The sequence below is a fragment of the Alexandromys fortis genome, unplaced genomic scaffold, assembly GCF_014885135.2.
Source record: "Alexandromys fortis isolate MF-2015 unplaced genomic scaffold, M_Fortis_MF-2015_v1.1 scaffold_7, whole genome shotgun sequence".
NCBI lineage: Eukaryota > Metazoa > Chordata > Mammalia > Rodentia > Cricetidae > Alexandromys > Alexandromys fortis.
In genome coordinates, this window is record NW_026067920.1 from 5,135,931 (window position 1) to 5,154,298 (window position 18,368).

Here is an 18,368-nt window from a genome sequence, read left to right on the forward strand (position 1 = left end):
GTGCTGCGTGCTACTGTGGAGCTACCTTTTGTCACCATGAGGTGTCTGCTGCCCTGCCCAAGGTGGCCAGACAGTACCTGGGACTACTGTGTCAGCTGTGTACCTGTGAAGCCCCTGGAACTGCACTTGGCCCCAAGTGGGGTCTAGTCTAGGGTGTGTTGGGAGCAAGCTGATGCCGTATCTGTGAAGGTTCTGGTGTAACTAGGAAACACTCTCAGGGCCTTACACCCACTGGGCAAGTGCTCTTCTGAGTTGCACTGCAGGCTTAAGGTTCTTTCTCACTTTGTTCTGGGAGGCGGGTTCCACAAGTGGGGTAGCCTTTTTTACTGTCACAGATTTTTGGCCTTTGAAATCTATCACTAGGAATGATATCAGGTTGGGTCACATGCTAAAATCCCTGTGGTTTCTCTCTGGCGTTCTGGGGTTCTGGGCAGTCACAAATAGTGACTTTAAGCAACAAAAAGTGACCAGGCTCTTTCCTGAATCCCATCTTTCTGTGACCTGTACATTTCTGTGTTGACAAGATAGCCTACGGCTCCCAGTTCTCTTGTTCCCCACAGCCCCACTAGGGTCTGCAAGGATCTCAGGTCATGTGTTCTTGAGGGATTGATGGTCTGAGTCCACTCGGTCATCAGTGAGCTATCACAAACTCCATTTCCTTCTTCACAGTGTTAATTTGCATTTTACAAAGTCCCATGTAACCAGATGCTGAGTACAGCAAGTTCTCAGGGCTGATCTCTTAAGCTCTAGTGGGTAGCACAGTCCTCAGGTCACAGATTAGAGCTGCTGAGGGCATTAAGTGGTCTGCTCCTTTCTTGCAGGCGTCCGACCTCCCATCATGAACGGGCCCATGCATCCCCGGCCCTTGGTGGCGCTGCTGGATGGCCGGGACTGCACAGTGGAGATGCCTATCCTGAAGGATGTGGCCACAGTGGCCTTCTGTGATGCACAGTCTACACAGGAGATTCATGAGAAGGTAGGGTCACAAATTGGCCAAGTTTCATGGGGGATTAGGGGGTGCTCCAGAGCATGGGCCTTGCCACCTCTGGCTGCAGTCTGAGTCAGCACACAACACTCGTCATGCTCCTGGGCCTCTGGCCACACTAGGTCTAAGTACCACCTAGTCTTGTGTGACCTGTCACTGTGCCTGGCCTTGTCAGATAGTAGAGATGGGCTTACTCTGTATTTTCTTGGTTTCTTACATCACAGCCAGTTCATTAGAAGTGGAACTATGGGCTTCTGCCAGTGATTATGCTGGATGCTACCTGCAAAACAGAAAGTCACAATATCTTCATCCACAGTACCTGCCTAGAGCTTGTTGTCGGGTGTTAGTAGCTCTAAGCAGCTTCTGCGATTGATGTTTACTTACTTCTGTTGAGTTCCTCTGTTACCTGGAGTATGGTCACCTGGTTTTTGCTTGTGTCCTAGCCAAGTCAGACTGCACACTGGAGACTGCTTGAAAGCATTTTTTACAGCAAACCTAAAAAGCCTTCAGGGGTAGAACCAGTCAGGGATTTTGCCACGAGGGACCTGGCATCTGCTCTTGTAGATGGTCTGGTTGACTAGCCTGGAGATTTGCTCCCCTGGGAGGAGTAGTGAGCTCTGCTGTTGGTGGCACCATGGCCTCGAAAGGTGGGCCTGTTGGCCCATTGCAGGTATTGTCTCAGACCCAGAGGGCAGTGACACCCATATCTGAACGAACCTTCACCTAGCTTAGTATCCAGCCTTATAAGCCTGCCAGGCATGGCATTAGCATCCAGTGGACCTACAGCCCTGCTCCTCAGTGGCTACAGAGTCATCTGGGACAGTCCTTTCAGCCTGGCCTCAGTGTGTGTCTGTAGTCTTTGGGAACTTGTCACTTCCACACAGATACTCAGACACAAGGAGGCAAGGCTGAGAGCTTCTCATCAGCAGGAGCCTTAGTCTGATTGTGGGGTGGGCTGCCTTCAGCTAGGAGACAGTGCCATAGTGAGGGTCTTGTAGTAGGTATGGGGGAGCAATAGAAAAAACAGAGGACATAATAGTAGGCAGGAAGAGATCAGAAGACCTGATTCTGATGTGTTGTGAGGAGAGTGGGGAATGGGAGGAGAATGGAGCGAGGCGTGGGCAAGTTACCAGAACCTAGAACTCAGAGGGAACTAGATGCCAATGGTGGAAGGAACAGTGAGGCACAACCCTGGCAGTTTGTGCACTCTATTGTTGCGCAACCTTTCATCGTTCTACCAGCCATGCTTGGGCTTAGTCCTCACAGACATGACATGCGTTCTCACTGTCATCTCCACCTGAAGGTATGGCAGCTTGATTCACAGTAGCCCAAACTGGGCAACCACCCAGTGCCCTTGGGTGATACAGCTGTGCAGATTGTATCCTACCTCAGATCCTGCCTGGCTCAGGAATGGGATGACCCACAGGCACACAGCACCTTGGGTGCATATCACTGAGGGAAGTTACCTTCCCTCTTTCTGCTGGCTGGAAATTGGAGATGGTGGCTGAAGCCTTGGGTAGGAAAGCCATATACTGGGGATGGCACAGTCACAAGACAGGGATCATGTGCCCAAATGGCTATGAAGATGTAACCAAACATATGGGACACCTGTCTCTAGGTGTGGAGAGGAAGTAACTGTCTTACGTATCATTGCTACGTGGGAATTGTCCTTTCAGAACAAGAAGTCGTCACAACTGGCTGTGTGTGTCACTGTCTAAATTGCAGATGAGAATGTTACACTAGCAAGGAAGAGCGTGATGAAGAAAACTTCCCAGAGACCCTGGCTCTTCTGCCATGGACCCAGGAGGACTCTGAGAGGGGCTAGGAGATGCCCACTAGGTGTGGGAAAGTCACTTGTGGCAGGAATTTCAGAACACCCCTGGCTGGGTGCTGTACATTTGCTCAGGCAAATGACCTTCAGCCCAGGGCTGCTTGTGCCGAGGAGGAACCCAGGGACACTGCTCCCAGCATGTGCTGAATGAGGACTTATGGCAGCAGGAAGTCCCCACTGGAGATGGGAGAATGACGCTTCATGACTCATGGGTGCAGAACATCCCAGGCCAGAGGATGGCCCCTTACAATTAAGATGTACAAGGAGCAAGTGGGCAGAAGTGTCTCGTGTGGCCAGCAGGCTGCTAATGCACTGGCCTTGGGCTCGTGTTGCAGACACACCTGGAACCAGGACAAAGGTTGAGAGGAGGGGGTTTCACTGTGTGCAGGAGTCCATTGCCATGGGTCAGCAGGTCCCCCTTTGAGAGTATGCTGAGATTCTGAGACCCATTGTTAGTGCCTTGATGGGACAGAGCAGAAGACCCAGGGATGGGTGTGGCCTTCAGGTATATGGACAGAGTGCTGGTAAACCAGTTACAGGCTGGGATGGTGTTCCAGTTGGAAGAGCGGAGGGGGTTCTTTTCTTACACACAAAAGACATACTGCTTTAGAAAGGAGTCTGTGGGCATGCTCAAATGACTCAGGAAAGTAAACTGTGGGAAAATTTCAGTGAGGTCAAGTGGGCACCGCTCTTTGTGCCCTGGCCCCAGGGTACATGTAAGACCTTCAGGCCTTCCCAGTCAGCAGGAAAAGGAAATCTTTGCAGAAAGCTGGTCAGAGAAGAACTGCTTATATAAACCACTTCAGCAAGCCTCTCTGTGGCCCCTGAAAACCCACAGTTCACCACCAGGTGGCCAGGTGATCAATCACTGGCACAGTAGAAAGCCTGGATACCACTTCCCTCTGTGGAGAAGAACAGCTGCAAAGCAACCTGGTGTCTGTGGAGTTGGATAGTGTGCAGAGGTTTCAGCCAGTGTCTGCTCTGCCTGTATGTGCCTTACGTCAGCAGAAAAATGTCAGGCATGATGGTGAGGTGGGAGGAGCTACAGTGTCACATGGTAGCTGTTCTGTGCACACCAGGCGATAAAACCATCCAGTGTTTTCTCAGAGGGAGGTTAGCACAGTGTTGCCCTGACCACGAAACCTCACTGCAGTTGGAGCGTGAGCTCCATTCAGAACGTGCTACCACTGGTATACTCATGGCCCGTGTGCACCAGTCACTTATCATATGCTATGCCTGCCATGAACATCTAGGGCCCATGTCGTTCCCGGTCTGGTATTGAGGACACCAAGTACCCTAGAGTCAGATCACTAATGTGGTCACACAGCTGGTGAATGGGGACATGTGAGTGGCTGCTTGCAGAGAGGACTCTTGGAGATAGGCCTAGCAGCAGCCTTCCCAGACTTCCCTGGAAACACTAAAGGGAGTGTAGGAGAGGGACGAGGTTGGGGGTAGACCTGTGGCCAACAGAACAGCTGTTGGTGGTGACCGGGGCTGTAGAACTTCGTCTGGTTCACCCACTACCTAGCAAGCCCACTCCTAGTATGCTTTTGTTCTGCAGCCAAGTAACTTCAAACCAAGATAACAAACAAACAAACAAAAAAAACGAAACAAACAAAAGAAAAAAAAATGAAAAAATTTCACAGAGAAACATAGGTAGATTGTACCCAGGAAGGCAAATTCAAGCACAAGCAGTGGATGGACAGCAGGCTGTGGTTTATTTGTAGAAAGCTCAGTGGTGACATGAGGAAGTCCTTTGGCAGTTGAACAACAGGGTCTAGAGCCTCAGAAGACCCTCCACTTGTAGAAACTTAGCTCAAGGACACAAGCACACTGGCTTCTGGAAGACTTAGTGCTGGCGACAGTCAGTGCAATGAAAGGTCAGATGCTTTGATCTCGCCCTTCTCTGTTGGCACATTTGCGGTACATTGAAAACGTGCTTTTGAAAGACATTACTCTCATGTTTCAGTGCTAAGGGTAAGAAACCAGTTGGCTGTTCACATACACATGTTGACATACAACATAGGCCTGTAGGCTGTGGTTCTGTCCTGTCCACAGCCAACCCTTTTCACACATAGTGAGGGACCCATGTTAAATCTGTCCCTAACTACAGACTCATTCTAATAGTGCCCTGAGATCTATCACTTTTGGTCTGCACTGCTATACCTGCCATGGGCCTCAGCAAACAATCGTTTGTATGGGGCCCTCCTGTCCTCATGATTGTCCATCTGAAGTCCATATGGCACAATGCTGTCAAGGACTCCCCTAAATCTCCTCACTCCCCACTCCCTGTGCTGTCACTACCCATTCCCCATTCACTCTTTCCCACTTGGGCTCTCCATGACTCTCCACTGGCAAATGGGTACCCATTTTTTCCACACATGTCTAAGTAGTGTATGTGACCCTGATTCCCTCAAAACTAAGGGCGTCCATCAGTTCTGGCCCTGAGTGTGTGTACTCTAGAGGCCGCTCGGCCCAGCATTCCAGACTCTAACCATCTTCCCTCAGCACCTGGCTGTTTCTTCTTCATGTAGTTTAGATGGCCCCTGGGCCCAAAATGAGTGAAAAGGCTACTGTCTCCGCCCTTGTGGCTCTTTGTGACAGGTGAAGGCCTTTCTGCCTCAGGGACAGTTGTCTGCATGCTGGGTCATGCATCTGGCTATGGAGCTTGTGTAGCTATGATAGAGGAGGCTGCATCAGCCTTCGCATGTGGAACAGTCTCCACCCCAGGAAGATACCCTGGCTCCACAGCCAACCAGATCAGCAGGAAGTACCAGTGTAAAAGAGGATAGGTAGTAGAGTTGCTCATAGGATGTGGTGCCCTATTAGAGGCTGGCCCTGCCCACTCCCAGTCGACAAATGCCTCTGGATATGTTTGTTACTTGGGTCCTCTGTACTCCGTAGAGACTGGTGTGGAGTGGGCTCCATAGTTTTGGGCATGGAGGCTGGTTGCTTGCAGGTGCTGCTGCTAGTCTTTGCCCTTGGACGCTACCCACAACCTCTGCTGAGGCTCTGCTGTAGCATGCTGCTGTCTGAGACAATTGAGAGAACACAGCTGCCCCTGCATTGTGCTCCCCGTCTCTTCCCTTGTTCCCTCTGCCTCCCATGCCTCTCATTTGGAGGCTGGCTGCTCAGCCTTTTTGCGTACATTTGGTGGTCCCTAGGAGCTTAGTAAGCAGCCTGTTTTCCCTCAATGCAGGTACTGAATGAGGCTGTGGGCGCCCTGATGTACCACACCATCACACTGACCAGAGAAGATCTGGAGAAATTCAAAGCTCTCAGAATCATCGTCCGAATTGGCAGCGGGTTTGACAACATTGACATCAAGTCAGCTGGGGATCTAGGTAGGAGCTCTGAAGTCCCCGTTTCCATTGACCAAGATGTCTCACTTAACCTTCAGGCTCTACTGGGCAATCAGTAGAGCCGGGACTGCTCCTTGAATTGAAGGTGATTTGGGCTGTGGGTAGTGCAGGCTGTGGTGGGCAGCACAGGATCAGGACGTGGCTGCGACTCCCTGTGCTGTCACCAGCCTACCAGGCCTCAGGGATTGGGTTGAAACACGGCCAGTCAGGGAGTCATTGCTGTCTTCCTAAGACAGCAGAAAATGGAATATGTTCTGAAACCATGCATGTATACATATGAAGCAACGTGTGCTCAAAGTGGACACTTGTACACAATTCTATTTATATTGAAACAGCATAACCGTACTTTGCCATTCTAGAGTAGCTTGTGTTCTGTGCTAGTGGCCCACTGACAAAGCAAGGCTGCCCTCTACAGTGTGCTGTTGACATCATTCTGCTGCTCTGCCCCTTACAGCTGCAGAGGAGGCAGGAGCTAACCTGTCCGAGAACCACAGGGCGACTGAGGACTGCAGTAGTGTGGTGGGAAAGTCAGTCTTGTTCTGTTGGCTCATGTTGCCCTGGAAAGCCACGGGGGCTGAAACCTTGGTGACTGGTCTGCCCCTTCCTGGACAAGGTCCCACTGTAGTCCCTAGAATTCACAGGCTCCTCTTTTCAGCTAGGGATGGCCTAATGGTGGGCCAAGTTTGGTTCCTTTAGACCTAGCTGTGGAAAGTGGGACAGGTCTTACCATCTATACCTTCTTGGGGGGTCAGTTTTGTTTCTGTATCTCAAGGCTACGTGCTATTGCTCCCTGTGTCCTTGTTTTATTTCAAGGGAGTCATTTCTGGAGGGTACGTGGGTCCTGTCTTGATTCCTCTTTGTGGTGTCAGATACCTTTAATTTATAGGATAGTTTCCAAAACAGTTCTGTCCTCACACTTCAGTGGGAAGTATGGGCAGAAGCATCCTGCTGGGATGGGAAGTAGAGTTGGAACTAAGGCCACTGTGGAGGATCAGCTCACGGCTGGGATGATGGGGTCTTCTTTGGGAACAAGGGCTAAGGGCAGCCCAAGGCAGCACAGACCATCAGTTTAGTGCCTGGACATGGGCCCTTGGGTAAATTGGGAGACCATGGCTAGGGGAGAGAAAGCTCCATCTGACTTGCTCCCAGGACAGTAAGAATCGTGGAGCCATGTAGCCAGGGCATGCTTGGCCTGGGAAGCCCCAGGGAACTGGAAGGTGTGATTTGTGTAGTGTCAATAGGGAGGGGCCAGCCAGCCCCAGGATGTACCTTGGCTCTGGCCCTTTGCTAATAGAGCCATGGCTGCTCAGGAAGGTTGTGTGTCCCATGATCCAGATGGGGAAGAATTGGGCATTAGTAGCATTGGCTTCTTTTCAACCACCTGCCTGCCCAGGTAACTCAGGCTGGAAATGATCAAGACAGCATTTGCCTGCCCCCTGTCCTGTTTGCTTGGTAGCTGCCACATCAGTGTTCTGCAAGAGTAGGTGTAAGTGGTGACTGCTCATTCATTCCCAGCTGCCCAGACCCGAAATAATTACACAGAAACTGTATTAATTACAACACTACTTGGACAATAGCTAAGGCTTCTTATTAACCAACTCTTAAATCTTAAATTAACCCATTACTATTATTTTATATTTTACCATGAGGGTTGTGGTTTACCGGTAAGGTTCAGGGGTGTCAGTCTTCTTTGGCAGCTACATGGCATTTCCCTTACTCTGCCTTCTTTCTCCCAACATTCAGTTTAGTTTTCCTGCCTAGCTCTATTCTGCCATGCCACAGGCCAAAGCAGCTTCTTTATTAACCAGTGATAATAAAACATTGACAGCATACAGAGGGGAATCCCACATCATGCAGGATAGCCCAATGACATGTAGTCTCCTAGGTGGTTGTGGGGCATGTTTTCTGACATGTTACTGCTGAAGCACCACCCTGAGGGTATGCTCTGACGGCAGCACCTCTGACTGTGGATGACAAGAGGCTGTGGGCCTGGAACATGTGCCTTCACATATCTTGTAGGCATCGCAGTGTGCAATGTGCCTGCAGCATCTGTGGAAGAGACAGCAGACTCCACCCTGTGCCACATCCTGAACCTGTACCGACGAACTACCTGGCTGCATCAAGCACTTCGGGAAGGCACTCGGGTCCAGAGTGTAGAGCAGATTCGAGAGGTGGCTTCAGGAGCTGCCAGGATCCGTGGAGAGACCTTGGGCATCATTGGACTAGGTGCGTGGCCACTGTGACTCAGCACAAATAGTCTTTGCCCATCTGCCACCCTCCTACTCCATAAAGACCCTTGACTTGCTGGCTGTGTTGAGGGCATAGGATAATTAGTCCTGGGCAGGGCTAGAGAAACTTGTCTGTGTCTTTCACAGGCATCTCCTCACATCCATGGAGGTCAGGTAAGAGCACAACTGAACATCACACATGTGCCACATGTGGATCAAACAGACGTGGTGTCCACATGGACACAGATACGTGCATCCTCTGTACAAACATGGCTACATACACACTCATTCCCCACAGCTCTGGAGTAGCCTGTTTCTGCCCTGCTAAGATAGTAGTTGGTTCCTGTGCTCCCTGGCTTCTTCTCACAGCCATCACCTTTTTGTGGGTATCTGTCTGTTATATGTACCACAGAGATGGCAGAGTAAGTTGTGCTAGAGTTCCGCCTTTGAGAGCTTTCTTGTCACCCTTGCCTACCCTTGGTTGACCCTGGCTGCGCTGTACTCCTGCCTCAACCCTGCTGCCAGCAGCCAGAGATGGGAAGTGTGTGTAGGTCACCTCAGTTCCAGAAGGAGGAGGGCCTGGGATATGGTTGTTGGTGTCCTAATGAACATGCACAGCAGGGCTATTTGGTGCTCTATGACACTGTATGCCACCACCACCCCTACCCGGTGTATAGGACAAGATAGCACCTCCTACCTCAGGGTCCTAGCGCCAAGATGTGTTGAAGGATGGAAGAAAGATAAGCGTGGGGGGAGTGAGGGGTGAAGTGTCACTGGGCAGGTCTGGGTGGTCAGGGCACCCCACCCTCAGGTCTTGTCCTCCAGCAGTCTCTTTGGTCTTTCCTTATTAGAGTGGCTCTGCCTCTGCTTTTGTCACTCGTGTTTGGGGACTGAGCCACGTGTCCCTTTTGTACCCTGTTTGTCCAGTGTATCATATGTCTGCCACTGACTACCTACTGGCCTACACTGCTGTCCTCTCTGCTGTGTCGAATTGTTCCCTGTAGCCAGCCCAGAGCTCCCTAGAGCTTAGGATACATGGATGGTAACATGTATCCCATATGGATAATGTAGATTACAGAGAGACAGGGCTATACATGTAAGCATACTTGTGTATGAGTGTACAGTCTAACAAGCAAGGAGGGTGAATTTTGTCCCCTCGGGGTACAACAAGGGTTCCTTAAGGACCTCCTATTTGTATGTAATTGCTGTCTACCTACTACAGAACAGGTCTGAGGCTAGCTTCCACACACTGGCCTCCCTGGAAGGGAGATGGGTATGTGCCGCTAGTGAACCTGTACCTCTGCTCTTCTCTTCTACAGCCTGTTGAGTCTACCTCTGTGTGGAATATGGTGGTGAGTTCTTGCTCATCAGTGAGGGTGCACAGGCAATGTGGGCTGTAACTTTTGCTTTTATAATGAACATGCCAACTACTTTCCTATGGCTGTTGACCTCTCCATCCATAGGCTTCTGCCTCTCTTCTTCTTGTCCTCTTATAACTGAAACAAAATTTGCTCCCTTCACAGAGTATGGAATGTATTTCGGTGTGGGACAGCACTGTACTGTTTCCAGCTAGCCCTTCCTGCCTGCTGTCTCTGCGCTCCCTCTGGCACAGCTTGCTAGGTTCCTCAGTCCAGCTGAAATGAACCCACAGGGCAGGGCCCTGGGTCTGTGCTCCTTCGCTTCTGCACACGTCTGTCCTGCTCAGGACTCTCACTGTTGAGCAGGATTTTGTTGATCTGTTTAGACAACTGCTGTGAGCAAGTTTAGACATGTCTCTTTGTGCATGGGACTCTTTTCTTTGATTTAAGCAGAAGTGAAGTGACTTTACAGAGCTGGCAGAAGGCCACCATGGCATTCTTCAAGCAGGCGTGTGGCTTTGGCACTTGTCAGCTGGCTAATTGGAGTTTTGAACTTTGCTGACACTAATGTCAGCACTAGTGCTGTCCCTTGTGTTTTTATTTGCACTCTCTGACAGCTAAAGTGTCTGAGTGCCTTTCTTGCAGGGATGCCTGGCCGTTAGAGAACCTTTCGCCTGTGTTCTGAAGTATGGTGCCCGTCATGGTCTCTTTGGTTTGTCTTGGTGTGGATCTGCAAGATTCCATCTGTGTTCTATCTCAGGGCCTCGTCAGACAAGTATATTGACACCCTGGTGCCCACTTAGTATCTGTGGTGAGAACAGATTCTGGTTCTGAAGAAATCCAGTTTATTACTTGTAAGTTGTTTTCTGTGTCTTAAGTAGTCTCTGTCTGCTTCAGCTTTTAGCCAAAAGAAAAACATGAGGAGTCTGCTTTCTAGAAGCTTCATAGTTCGGATTCTACAGGTCTCAGACACCTGGATCATACACTTTCCTCAGTGCTGAGTATACTATGCCAGAAACAGGCAAATAAGTTTGTGTCTTTCCACAATAACAATAAATTCTTAGGGCTCAGTGGTTTTAGTGGCAACAATTTGCTACATAATTCTCCCTCCATAGTCTGGCTAAGGTGAATACAGGATTTTTTGTTTGTTTGGTTTTTGTTTTGCGAGACAGTGTTTCTTTGTGTAGCACTGGCTGTTCTGTAACTCACTTTGTAGACTAGGCTAGTCTTGAACTCACTGAAATGCGCCCGCCTCTGTCCCCTGAGTGCTGGGATTAAAGTCATGTGGCACAACTGCCCAGCTTGTCACTCTTTTTTTTTTAATTTATTTTACATACCAACCAGTTTCCCCTCCCTCCTCACTTCCTGCCCCCTCCCCTTTTCCATCTACCCCTGTCCCCATCTGCTCCTCCTCCATCTCTATTCAGAAAGGAACAAGATTCCCATGGGCTTGCACAAAGCATGGCGCATCAAGTTGAGGCAGGACCAAGACTGTCCCTGTGAGTCGAGGTGGGGCCAGGTAATCCAGCATGGGAAACAGGTTACCAAAAACTAGCTAAGCACCTGGAGAGGTCCTGCTCTCACTGTGAGAAGCCTTTCTGAGAGACCAAACTACACAGCTGTCACACACATGCAGAGGGCCTATGTCAGTTTCATGCAGGCTCCCTGACTGTTGGTCCAGCTGGACTCACTCAGTCTTAGAAGTAGAAGCTCTCAGCAAGGACAGCCTACATCTCTTGGCAGTTTGCTCCTGGTGGTTTTCTTTGGCTTCCTTTACTCTTTTGGCTAAAAGCTTTGCACATTCTTCAGTCTCCTCCTCGTTTTTCTTAGTGAGCTGGTTTTTTAGAGCCATGTGTTGGTGTTTGTGTTGCAGGACACGTGGAGTAACAAGATGCTGAGTCTTGGGGGCTTTGGTCCTGAGCTACTTCTTTGTTTCGTTGCTCTCTAAAAATATTATGGCAGATGTCTTAGTTACTTTTCTATGGCTGTGACAAAACACCATGACCAAGGCAACTTGTAAGATGACGTCTTTAATTTGAAGGCTCATGGTTCTAGGAGGTTGCGTCCATGACCATTACGGTAAGGAACATGGTAACAGGCAGGCAGACATAGTGCTAGAGAAGTAGCTGAGAGCTTACATTTGATCCATAAGCACAAGGCAGAGAGAGAGAGAGAGAGAGAGAGAGAGAGAGAGAGAGAGAGAGAATGAGAATGAGAACACAGCTAGGTATGAGCATGATAGCTGGGAGTGGTGTGGACTTTTGAAATCTCAAAGCCTCACCTTCAGTGATATACCTCCTCCAACAAGGCCACACCTCCTAATCCTTCCCAAACAGTTCTACCAACTAGGGACCAAACATTCAAATACATGAGCCTATGGGAGCCATCATTCAAACCACCATAGCAGATCTCATCTTCTTTAGAGAGATTGAAAAGTTTTGGATTTTAGCTCTTTTGCTTTCTAACTTCCAAGTAGTATCTGTCAGTTCAGAAATACCCTCCCCTCCTCTCGTCCCCTCCCCTCCGCTCCCCTCCCCTTCTCTCTCTCTTTTTTATAATAATCAAGTTGAGAATGCTCCAGTCGGCATCCACAGTGTATCCTTGAACAAAGTTGTTTCCTCTTTCCAGTTCTCTTTGATCTGTAACAGTGTCCCTTACTCAGTAGCAGGCACACATTGTGGGTCAAGAGACCTTACTTTTTGGTGAAACCTTGTTTGTCATTCATTTCTTTTCCTTTTTTTTTTTTTTTTTTTGGTGATGGTGTTGCAAGACAGTGTTTCTCTGTATTGTTCTGGCTGTCCAGGAACTTGCTCTATAGACCAGGTTGACCCTGAACTCACAGAGGTCTGCCTGCCTCTGCCTCCCAAATGCCAGGACTACAGGCGTGCGCCACCACACCTAGCCATGTCATTCACTTCTGATAGTTCTTCTTTAGAATCAGCTCACTGGTTTGTGTTTTGTTTAGTCCTTGAGTGTTTTGGGACACTGGCCTCTGAAAATCACACACATGTTCTCAAGACATACATCACCCTATTATTTCATGTTTTGATTTCTCTTAGCGGTGTTCTGTAGTGATCATTACATAACATTTGCACAGAGCTTGTTCAGCTTGTTAATGTACTTTCCCCATGCTGGTGGTAGAACCTAGGCATCATCCCTCTGACCAGGTGTTTGGTATGACGACTGTTAGAATTTATGCATTCTAATTCCCTGTGGTGTTCAGAAACACACTTGGTCTTTGCACTTCCCAGAATTCTGGTTTGCAGGTTCTTGGGCATTTCCCAGCATCCTGCTCTCTCCTTTAGCATGTTTCACTTGCTCCCACTCTTTGTTCTTGTCCTTTTGGCATTAGTGATGACCAGTGCTTTATAGGCTAGACCACAGTGGGGTAGAGCTCCGTCCTTTATTGTGGTTTCTATGGTTATCTGGCCTGTTAATGTTATCATACAGTTTTCTCTAACTAAACGTTGCTATGGCACATCTTTTCTCCGCTTTCCCAAACTCGATTGTGTCTTTTGTTCTTTAAAAGGCTTTCTAAAAATTCAGTTTCCCTTCTGCTTTAATTAGGGTCATTTCTGTTGGCCATTGTTCTGTCTTTGGTGTCAGACCTTCTGATGGGCTCTTTACTGCAGGTACAGCTTTTCCAGCTCAAAATATGTGTCCAGGTCTTTTGTAGAGGACACTTTCTCTGCTGGAGTTCATTGTCCTCTCAAATTTATCACATGTGCCTATGACACATGTTCTCAGCAGTGATCGGAAGTCCTTCCAGCTAATCCCACCATCTGGGTTGTCTGTGGATCTGCTTGTTTTTCTTTATTCTGTTATAATTTCTGTGGTACTCTCTTTAAAGTTGTACCCATGTCCTGCCAGTATGTCTGACTCCTCAATGCTCTTTTCCTGGCAGGTATTGATGGATGCTGCAGGAAAGACTATGTCCCTAGCATTCTCCTGCTGGCAGCCTGTGCTGTCTGTGCTCCCTCTGTATCCAGCATCAGTTGATGCCTGCATTCCATGACCCTTAGGCTGTGGCTCCCATTCCAGAGCCAGGCCTGCCTCAGAGGGCATAGGGTGTACATCTGTGGAGTTGTGCCAGAAAGGTGGCAGTGTACTATGTGCAGTGTACCCTCTTTATTGCTAGGTTCTTGGTTTTTTTTTTTCCTTTCAAGGTTTATTTCTATTAGTGTGTGTGTGTGTGTGTGTGTGTGTGTGAGTAGGGGGTATGTTCATGTGAGTGCAGGTGCCTACAGAGGCCAGAGGTTGGAGTTAAAGGTGGTCCTGAGCTCCTGACATGGATGTTGAGAACAGAACTCAGCTCCTCTGCAAGAGCAGCAGGCCCTCCTAACCGCTGGGCCATCCAATCAGTCCTGTGCTGCTAGAGTCAATGGTATATGAATCTCTAGGAAGAGTGTTGTCCAGAATGGTCCCCACATATATGGTTTGTGATCAGAATTGAGATTCCAAGGACGTATGATAAGTGACCCAGTGACCAAGGGAGGGGACCAAGTTGATTATGTATTGGCTTTCCAGAACAGTGAGTAGAACTGATCAATGGCAGGCTGCTGGAGGGTGGCAGCTAGCTCCCATCCCTTGATTGTGGTGCCTGGGAGCAGGCACCTTGGCTGAGTGTTTGTGATGGAGGCTTCAGAGATCTGGTAAAACTTTGGCAGACTGGCAAAGTTGTGTTTGAGGCCCTTGAATCCCGGCTGTGAGGCGGCTTCAAGGCCTCAGGATGCATGTCTCACTTCATCTTGACTCTGTAGGTCGTGTGGGCCAGGCGGTGGCACTGCGGGCAAAGGCTTTTGGCTTCAACGTCCTCTTCTATGACCCGTACCTATCCGATGGCATCGAGCGGGCCTTGGGGCTGCAGCGTGTGAGCACACTGCAGGACCTGCTCTTCCACAGTGACTGCGTGACCCTGCACTGCGGCCTCAATGAGCACAACCACCACCTCATCAATGACTTCACTGTCAAGCAGGTGCGCTGCGGCGTCCTCCACCCTCCTTCCTTCTTCTCCAGAGCCATGTTGTCCCTTCCTTACAGTGGGGCTCCCACTCTTCCCTCAGGATGTACCCCTTCTTCCCCAGAAGGCAATGAACCTTTGGTCAAGACAGCAACAGCATTAGATAACCTGGGTCTGTCTTATTCCATTGATAGTCCAGAGTGTACCTGCTGGTACCACTGCCCACCCTGGCCCAGACTCTCCCAGAACTGATCTGTAGTAGGCCAGCTCCAGGTGGGTGGGAAGTGAGATTTGCTGTGGCCAGGCGATGGCACTGCGGGCAAAGGCTTATGCTACTCCAGTGAGAAGCTCCAATGTCATTCACTCACATGATCGTCCTGTCTGTCTTCTCAGATGAGACAAGGAGCCTTCCTGGTGAACACGGCCCGTGGTGGCCTGGTGGATGAGAAGGCTCTGGCCCAGGCCCTGAAGGAAGGGCGGATCCGTGGCGCAGCGCTGGATGTGCATGAATCAGAGCCCTTCAGGTGCCCCCTGAACCCCAAGATGGACTATGCCCACCAGCCTGCTGACTAGGATTTGGAGGCTGTCCTTCAGCTCTGGCCTTTTGCTAGCTGGGTTAGGGGAGGGTTTACTCTCTGTTCTCAGGTGGAAACAAGAACCTCAAGATTCTATCTCACCTTGGCCACAGTTATGGGGTAGGCTTAGGACTTGACTTGTTTCTCAATTTGTCTCTTGATGTCTGTGATGGTCCCATAGCCACCAACCTCTGGAGACCATGGGGCCAGGGCTAATTTGGCTTAGCATGTAGTCTTTAGTCCTGTTGGGGCAGACTTTCTGGGGCTCCAGCAGTTGACAAAGCCTATCTTGGGGTAACCAATTTAGTGATTAGCCATTGGAAGAGCTAGCAGTAAGAGTCTGTGTCTGAGAGCCCACAGTCCTAGGGTTTGTTCTGCTGGGCAGGGCTGTGTAATACCCCATCATGGCTCCTCCCCTAAGGCTTGGAAGACCCTCTACCCTTATTGTTAAGACCTTGGGGTAGGTTTGAAAGCCCTGCAGCTCCGCATTCACAGATGCCTGGGATCAGATCAGGGGCCCTCAGATCTCAGGACTGGCTACCTTCTGCACCTCCCCAGACGTGGGTGCTCAGACCTCTCTGACTGGGTATGTGCTGTCCTCAGCTTTAGCCAGGGACCCTTAAAGGATGCACCCAACCTCATCTGCACCCCTCATGCTGCATGGTACAGTGAGCAGGCCTCCATTGAGATGCGAGAGGAGGCAGCCCGGGAAATCCGGCGAGCCATTACAGGTGGGTGGCTTTGCTCTCAGGCTGACAAGTCTGTTTTATGTCAGTTCAGGGGAGGTGGCACTTGGTTGTCTCTTACTGGGCATCCCTTGGGGTGAAGTTGGGTAGCACATGTATCATTTTCATGCATGAAGACCTGCCAGGCTGAGTGCTGTCAGCTGCTTGTGAGCTGAGGGCGCATGTGCAAGGCTGGGGTCTCCAAGTTGGGAGCTGAGTTGTTATAGGTGGACAGAGTCCTGTGGTGTTCACAGGGAGTAATCCAGGGCTCTGGGGAGAAGGGTGACTGTGTGCCTGCCTTCTGGCCTCTGCAGAGGCAGCAGTTTTAACCCAAATTGCTGTCGTCTCTGTCTGGTGTACCTCCCAACCTCCCAGGCCGGATCCCAGATAGCTTGAAAAACTGTGTCAACAAGGACCACCTGACAGCTGCCACCCACTGGGCCAGCATGGACCCTGCTGTGGTGCACCCTGAACTCAATGGGGCTGCCTACAGGTGAGCAGGCAGGGGCAGAGGACAGCCTCCAGGACAGTGAGGCTTAAACCTAGACCTTGGCTGTAGGTAATGTAGTGGGTTGTGATATGGCTGGGGATACCCTTATGTAGGCTCCTGTGACTGGAGAGGATTGAGCTGGATGGTGCAGTCCACTTCCCTGAGCTTTTTGGAAGGATATCAAGAGGGTTGGCCTTAGGAACCACCTAGACAGGAGTACTGGGCAGAACTATTGTTGGGGCAGAGAATAGTAAGGAGACAGGGAATGGGGCTTGGGAAAGACTTTGTAAGTGAGAAGCCAGGCAGGGATACTGCCCAGCACTCACCAAGTGTTTACTGTTCCCAATCTTTCTGGACCTCAGGGGTCACTGATGCCCCATGCAAAAGGGGCTGTGTGTAGCAGGTGGGTGCTCCATAGATGACCTCACATGTCTGCCCTCCTCTCCCAGCAGGTACCCTCCAGGTGTGGTGAGTGTGGCCCCTACTGGCATCCCAGCTGCTGTGGAAGGTATTGTTCCCAGCGCCATGTCCCTGTCCCACGGCCTCCCGCCCGTGGCCCACCCACCGCACGCTCCTTCTCCTGGCCAGACTGTCAAGCCTGAGGCGGATAGAGATCATACGAGTGACCAGTTGTAGCTGTGAGGAGCTCTCCAGCCTTGGCGCCTGGTGGAGGGCGCCGTGTGCCCTTGGACCCAAGTGTGCAGAGGTGGCATCCAGTGTGGGCCTTGGCGCTCCAGAGACTGACTGGGCGTGCACCAGGCGGGGCAAGAGGAAGCACGTCCCCAAGTCGATTGTAGTTGTCCCGTTCTGTGGGCTGGCTCACTGTCCTGTGTCCTTTGCGTTCCTCGTTAAGCAAAAGAAGTTAGTAGCTAATTCTATCACGAATGTTCTTGTCTGTGTACAGTTTTTAGAACATTACAAAGGATTTGTTTGCTTAGCTGTCCACAAAAAGAAAACCTGAGGGAGCATTCAGCAAGTCAGTTTGAGATTATTTTTCCTTTTCTACGTTGGAACGTGCCCGGAATGTGGCCGTCGGCACACTTCTCAGGACAATGAATCCTTCCCGTTTTTCTTTTTATGCCACACAGTGCATTGTTTTTCTACCTGCTTGTCTTATTTTTAGAATAATTTAGAAAAACAACAAAAGCTGTTCTTCCTAATTTTGGCATGAACCCCTTTGTTCCAAATGAAGACGGCATCGCGAGTGGCTCAGAGGAGTGTTTGCAGTGCCCAGTGTGCTCAGGACCATCCGTGTCTGTCCTGGGTAGGCAGGGGTTGCAGACCCTTGCCTGCGTGGTGCCGTCCTGCTGATGTGGTAGGCTAGCAATATTTTGGTTAAAATCATGTTTGTGACTGTAACCATTTGTATGAATTATTTTAAAGAAATAAAGACCCCAGAAAGAGCAAGCATGCCTGGTACCGCTTTAGTGGCTTCATCTAGGAGCACTGTCAGGTCCCTCTGGTCCTGCCTGTCATGACCTCCGGGGCCTGGCTTGGCTTCTGTGGAACAGGCAGGCAGTCCTGGGGAGACCCAGAAGAGGGCAGCAGCAAGTCCCCACTGTCTTCAGGGAACAGAGGGCCCTGAGTTGGGGAGGCCACCCTAACTTGCAGGGAGGACTGGGTAGGGGTTGCACAGCTCTGACCACTTCTTCTGCCCAAACTCCTGGGCCGGCAGCACTTGTCCTGACATTTTAGACAAACTCACAAAGGAAATGGCAACAGAAAATTATTACTAAAAAGAAGTCTTAGCACACAGGCAGAGCACCAGGCAGTGTACGGTTCTGCTTCCGGTCTCCTCCACTACACTATCTTCAGGTGCGGCCTCTGATCCACTGAACTGATTTGACAGTGATT

General features: G+C 50.1%; 1 protein-coding gene across 2 annotated transcripts in view; it reads left to right on the forward strand.

Annotated features, from left to right (window-relative positions):
• The window catches only part of Ctbp1 (C-terminal binding protein 1), a 25,451-nt gene extending 7,530 nt beyond the window's left edge, over window positions 1-17,921 (forward strand). The window contains exons 2-9 of one of the 2 annotated variants that reach the window (XM_050141305.1): window positions 822-976; window positions 6,016-6,160; window positions 8,198-8,404; window positions 14,525-14,739; window positions 15,118-15,248; window positions 15,903-16,030; window positions 16,400-16,517; window positions 16,967-17,921. In XM_050141305.1, the coding sequence (XP_049997262.1) occupies window positions 822-976; window positions 6,016-6,160; window positions 8,198-8,404; window positions 14,525-14,739; window positions 15,118-15,248; window positions 15,903-16,030; window positions 16,400-16,517; window positions 16,967-17,150 (1,283 nt within the window). In that variant the 3' untranslated portion in view covers window positions 17,151-17,921. Of the gene's footprint in view, window positions 1-821; window positions 977-6,015; window positions 6,161-8,197; window positions 8,405-14,524; window positions 14,740-15,117; window positions 15,249-15,902; window positions 16,031-16,399; window positions 16,518-16,963 lie in introns of both variants that reach the window. The other variant, XM_050141304.1, reaches the window with a different exon arrangement.
• Window positions 17,922-18,368: the final 447 nt, after the last annotated feature.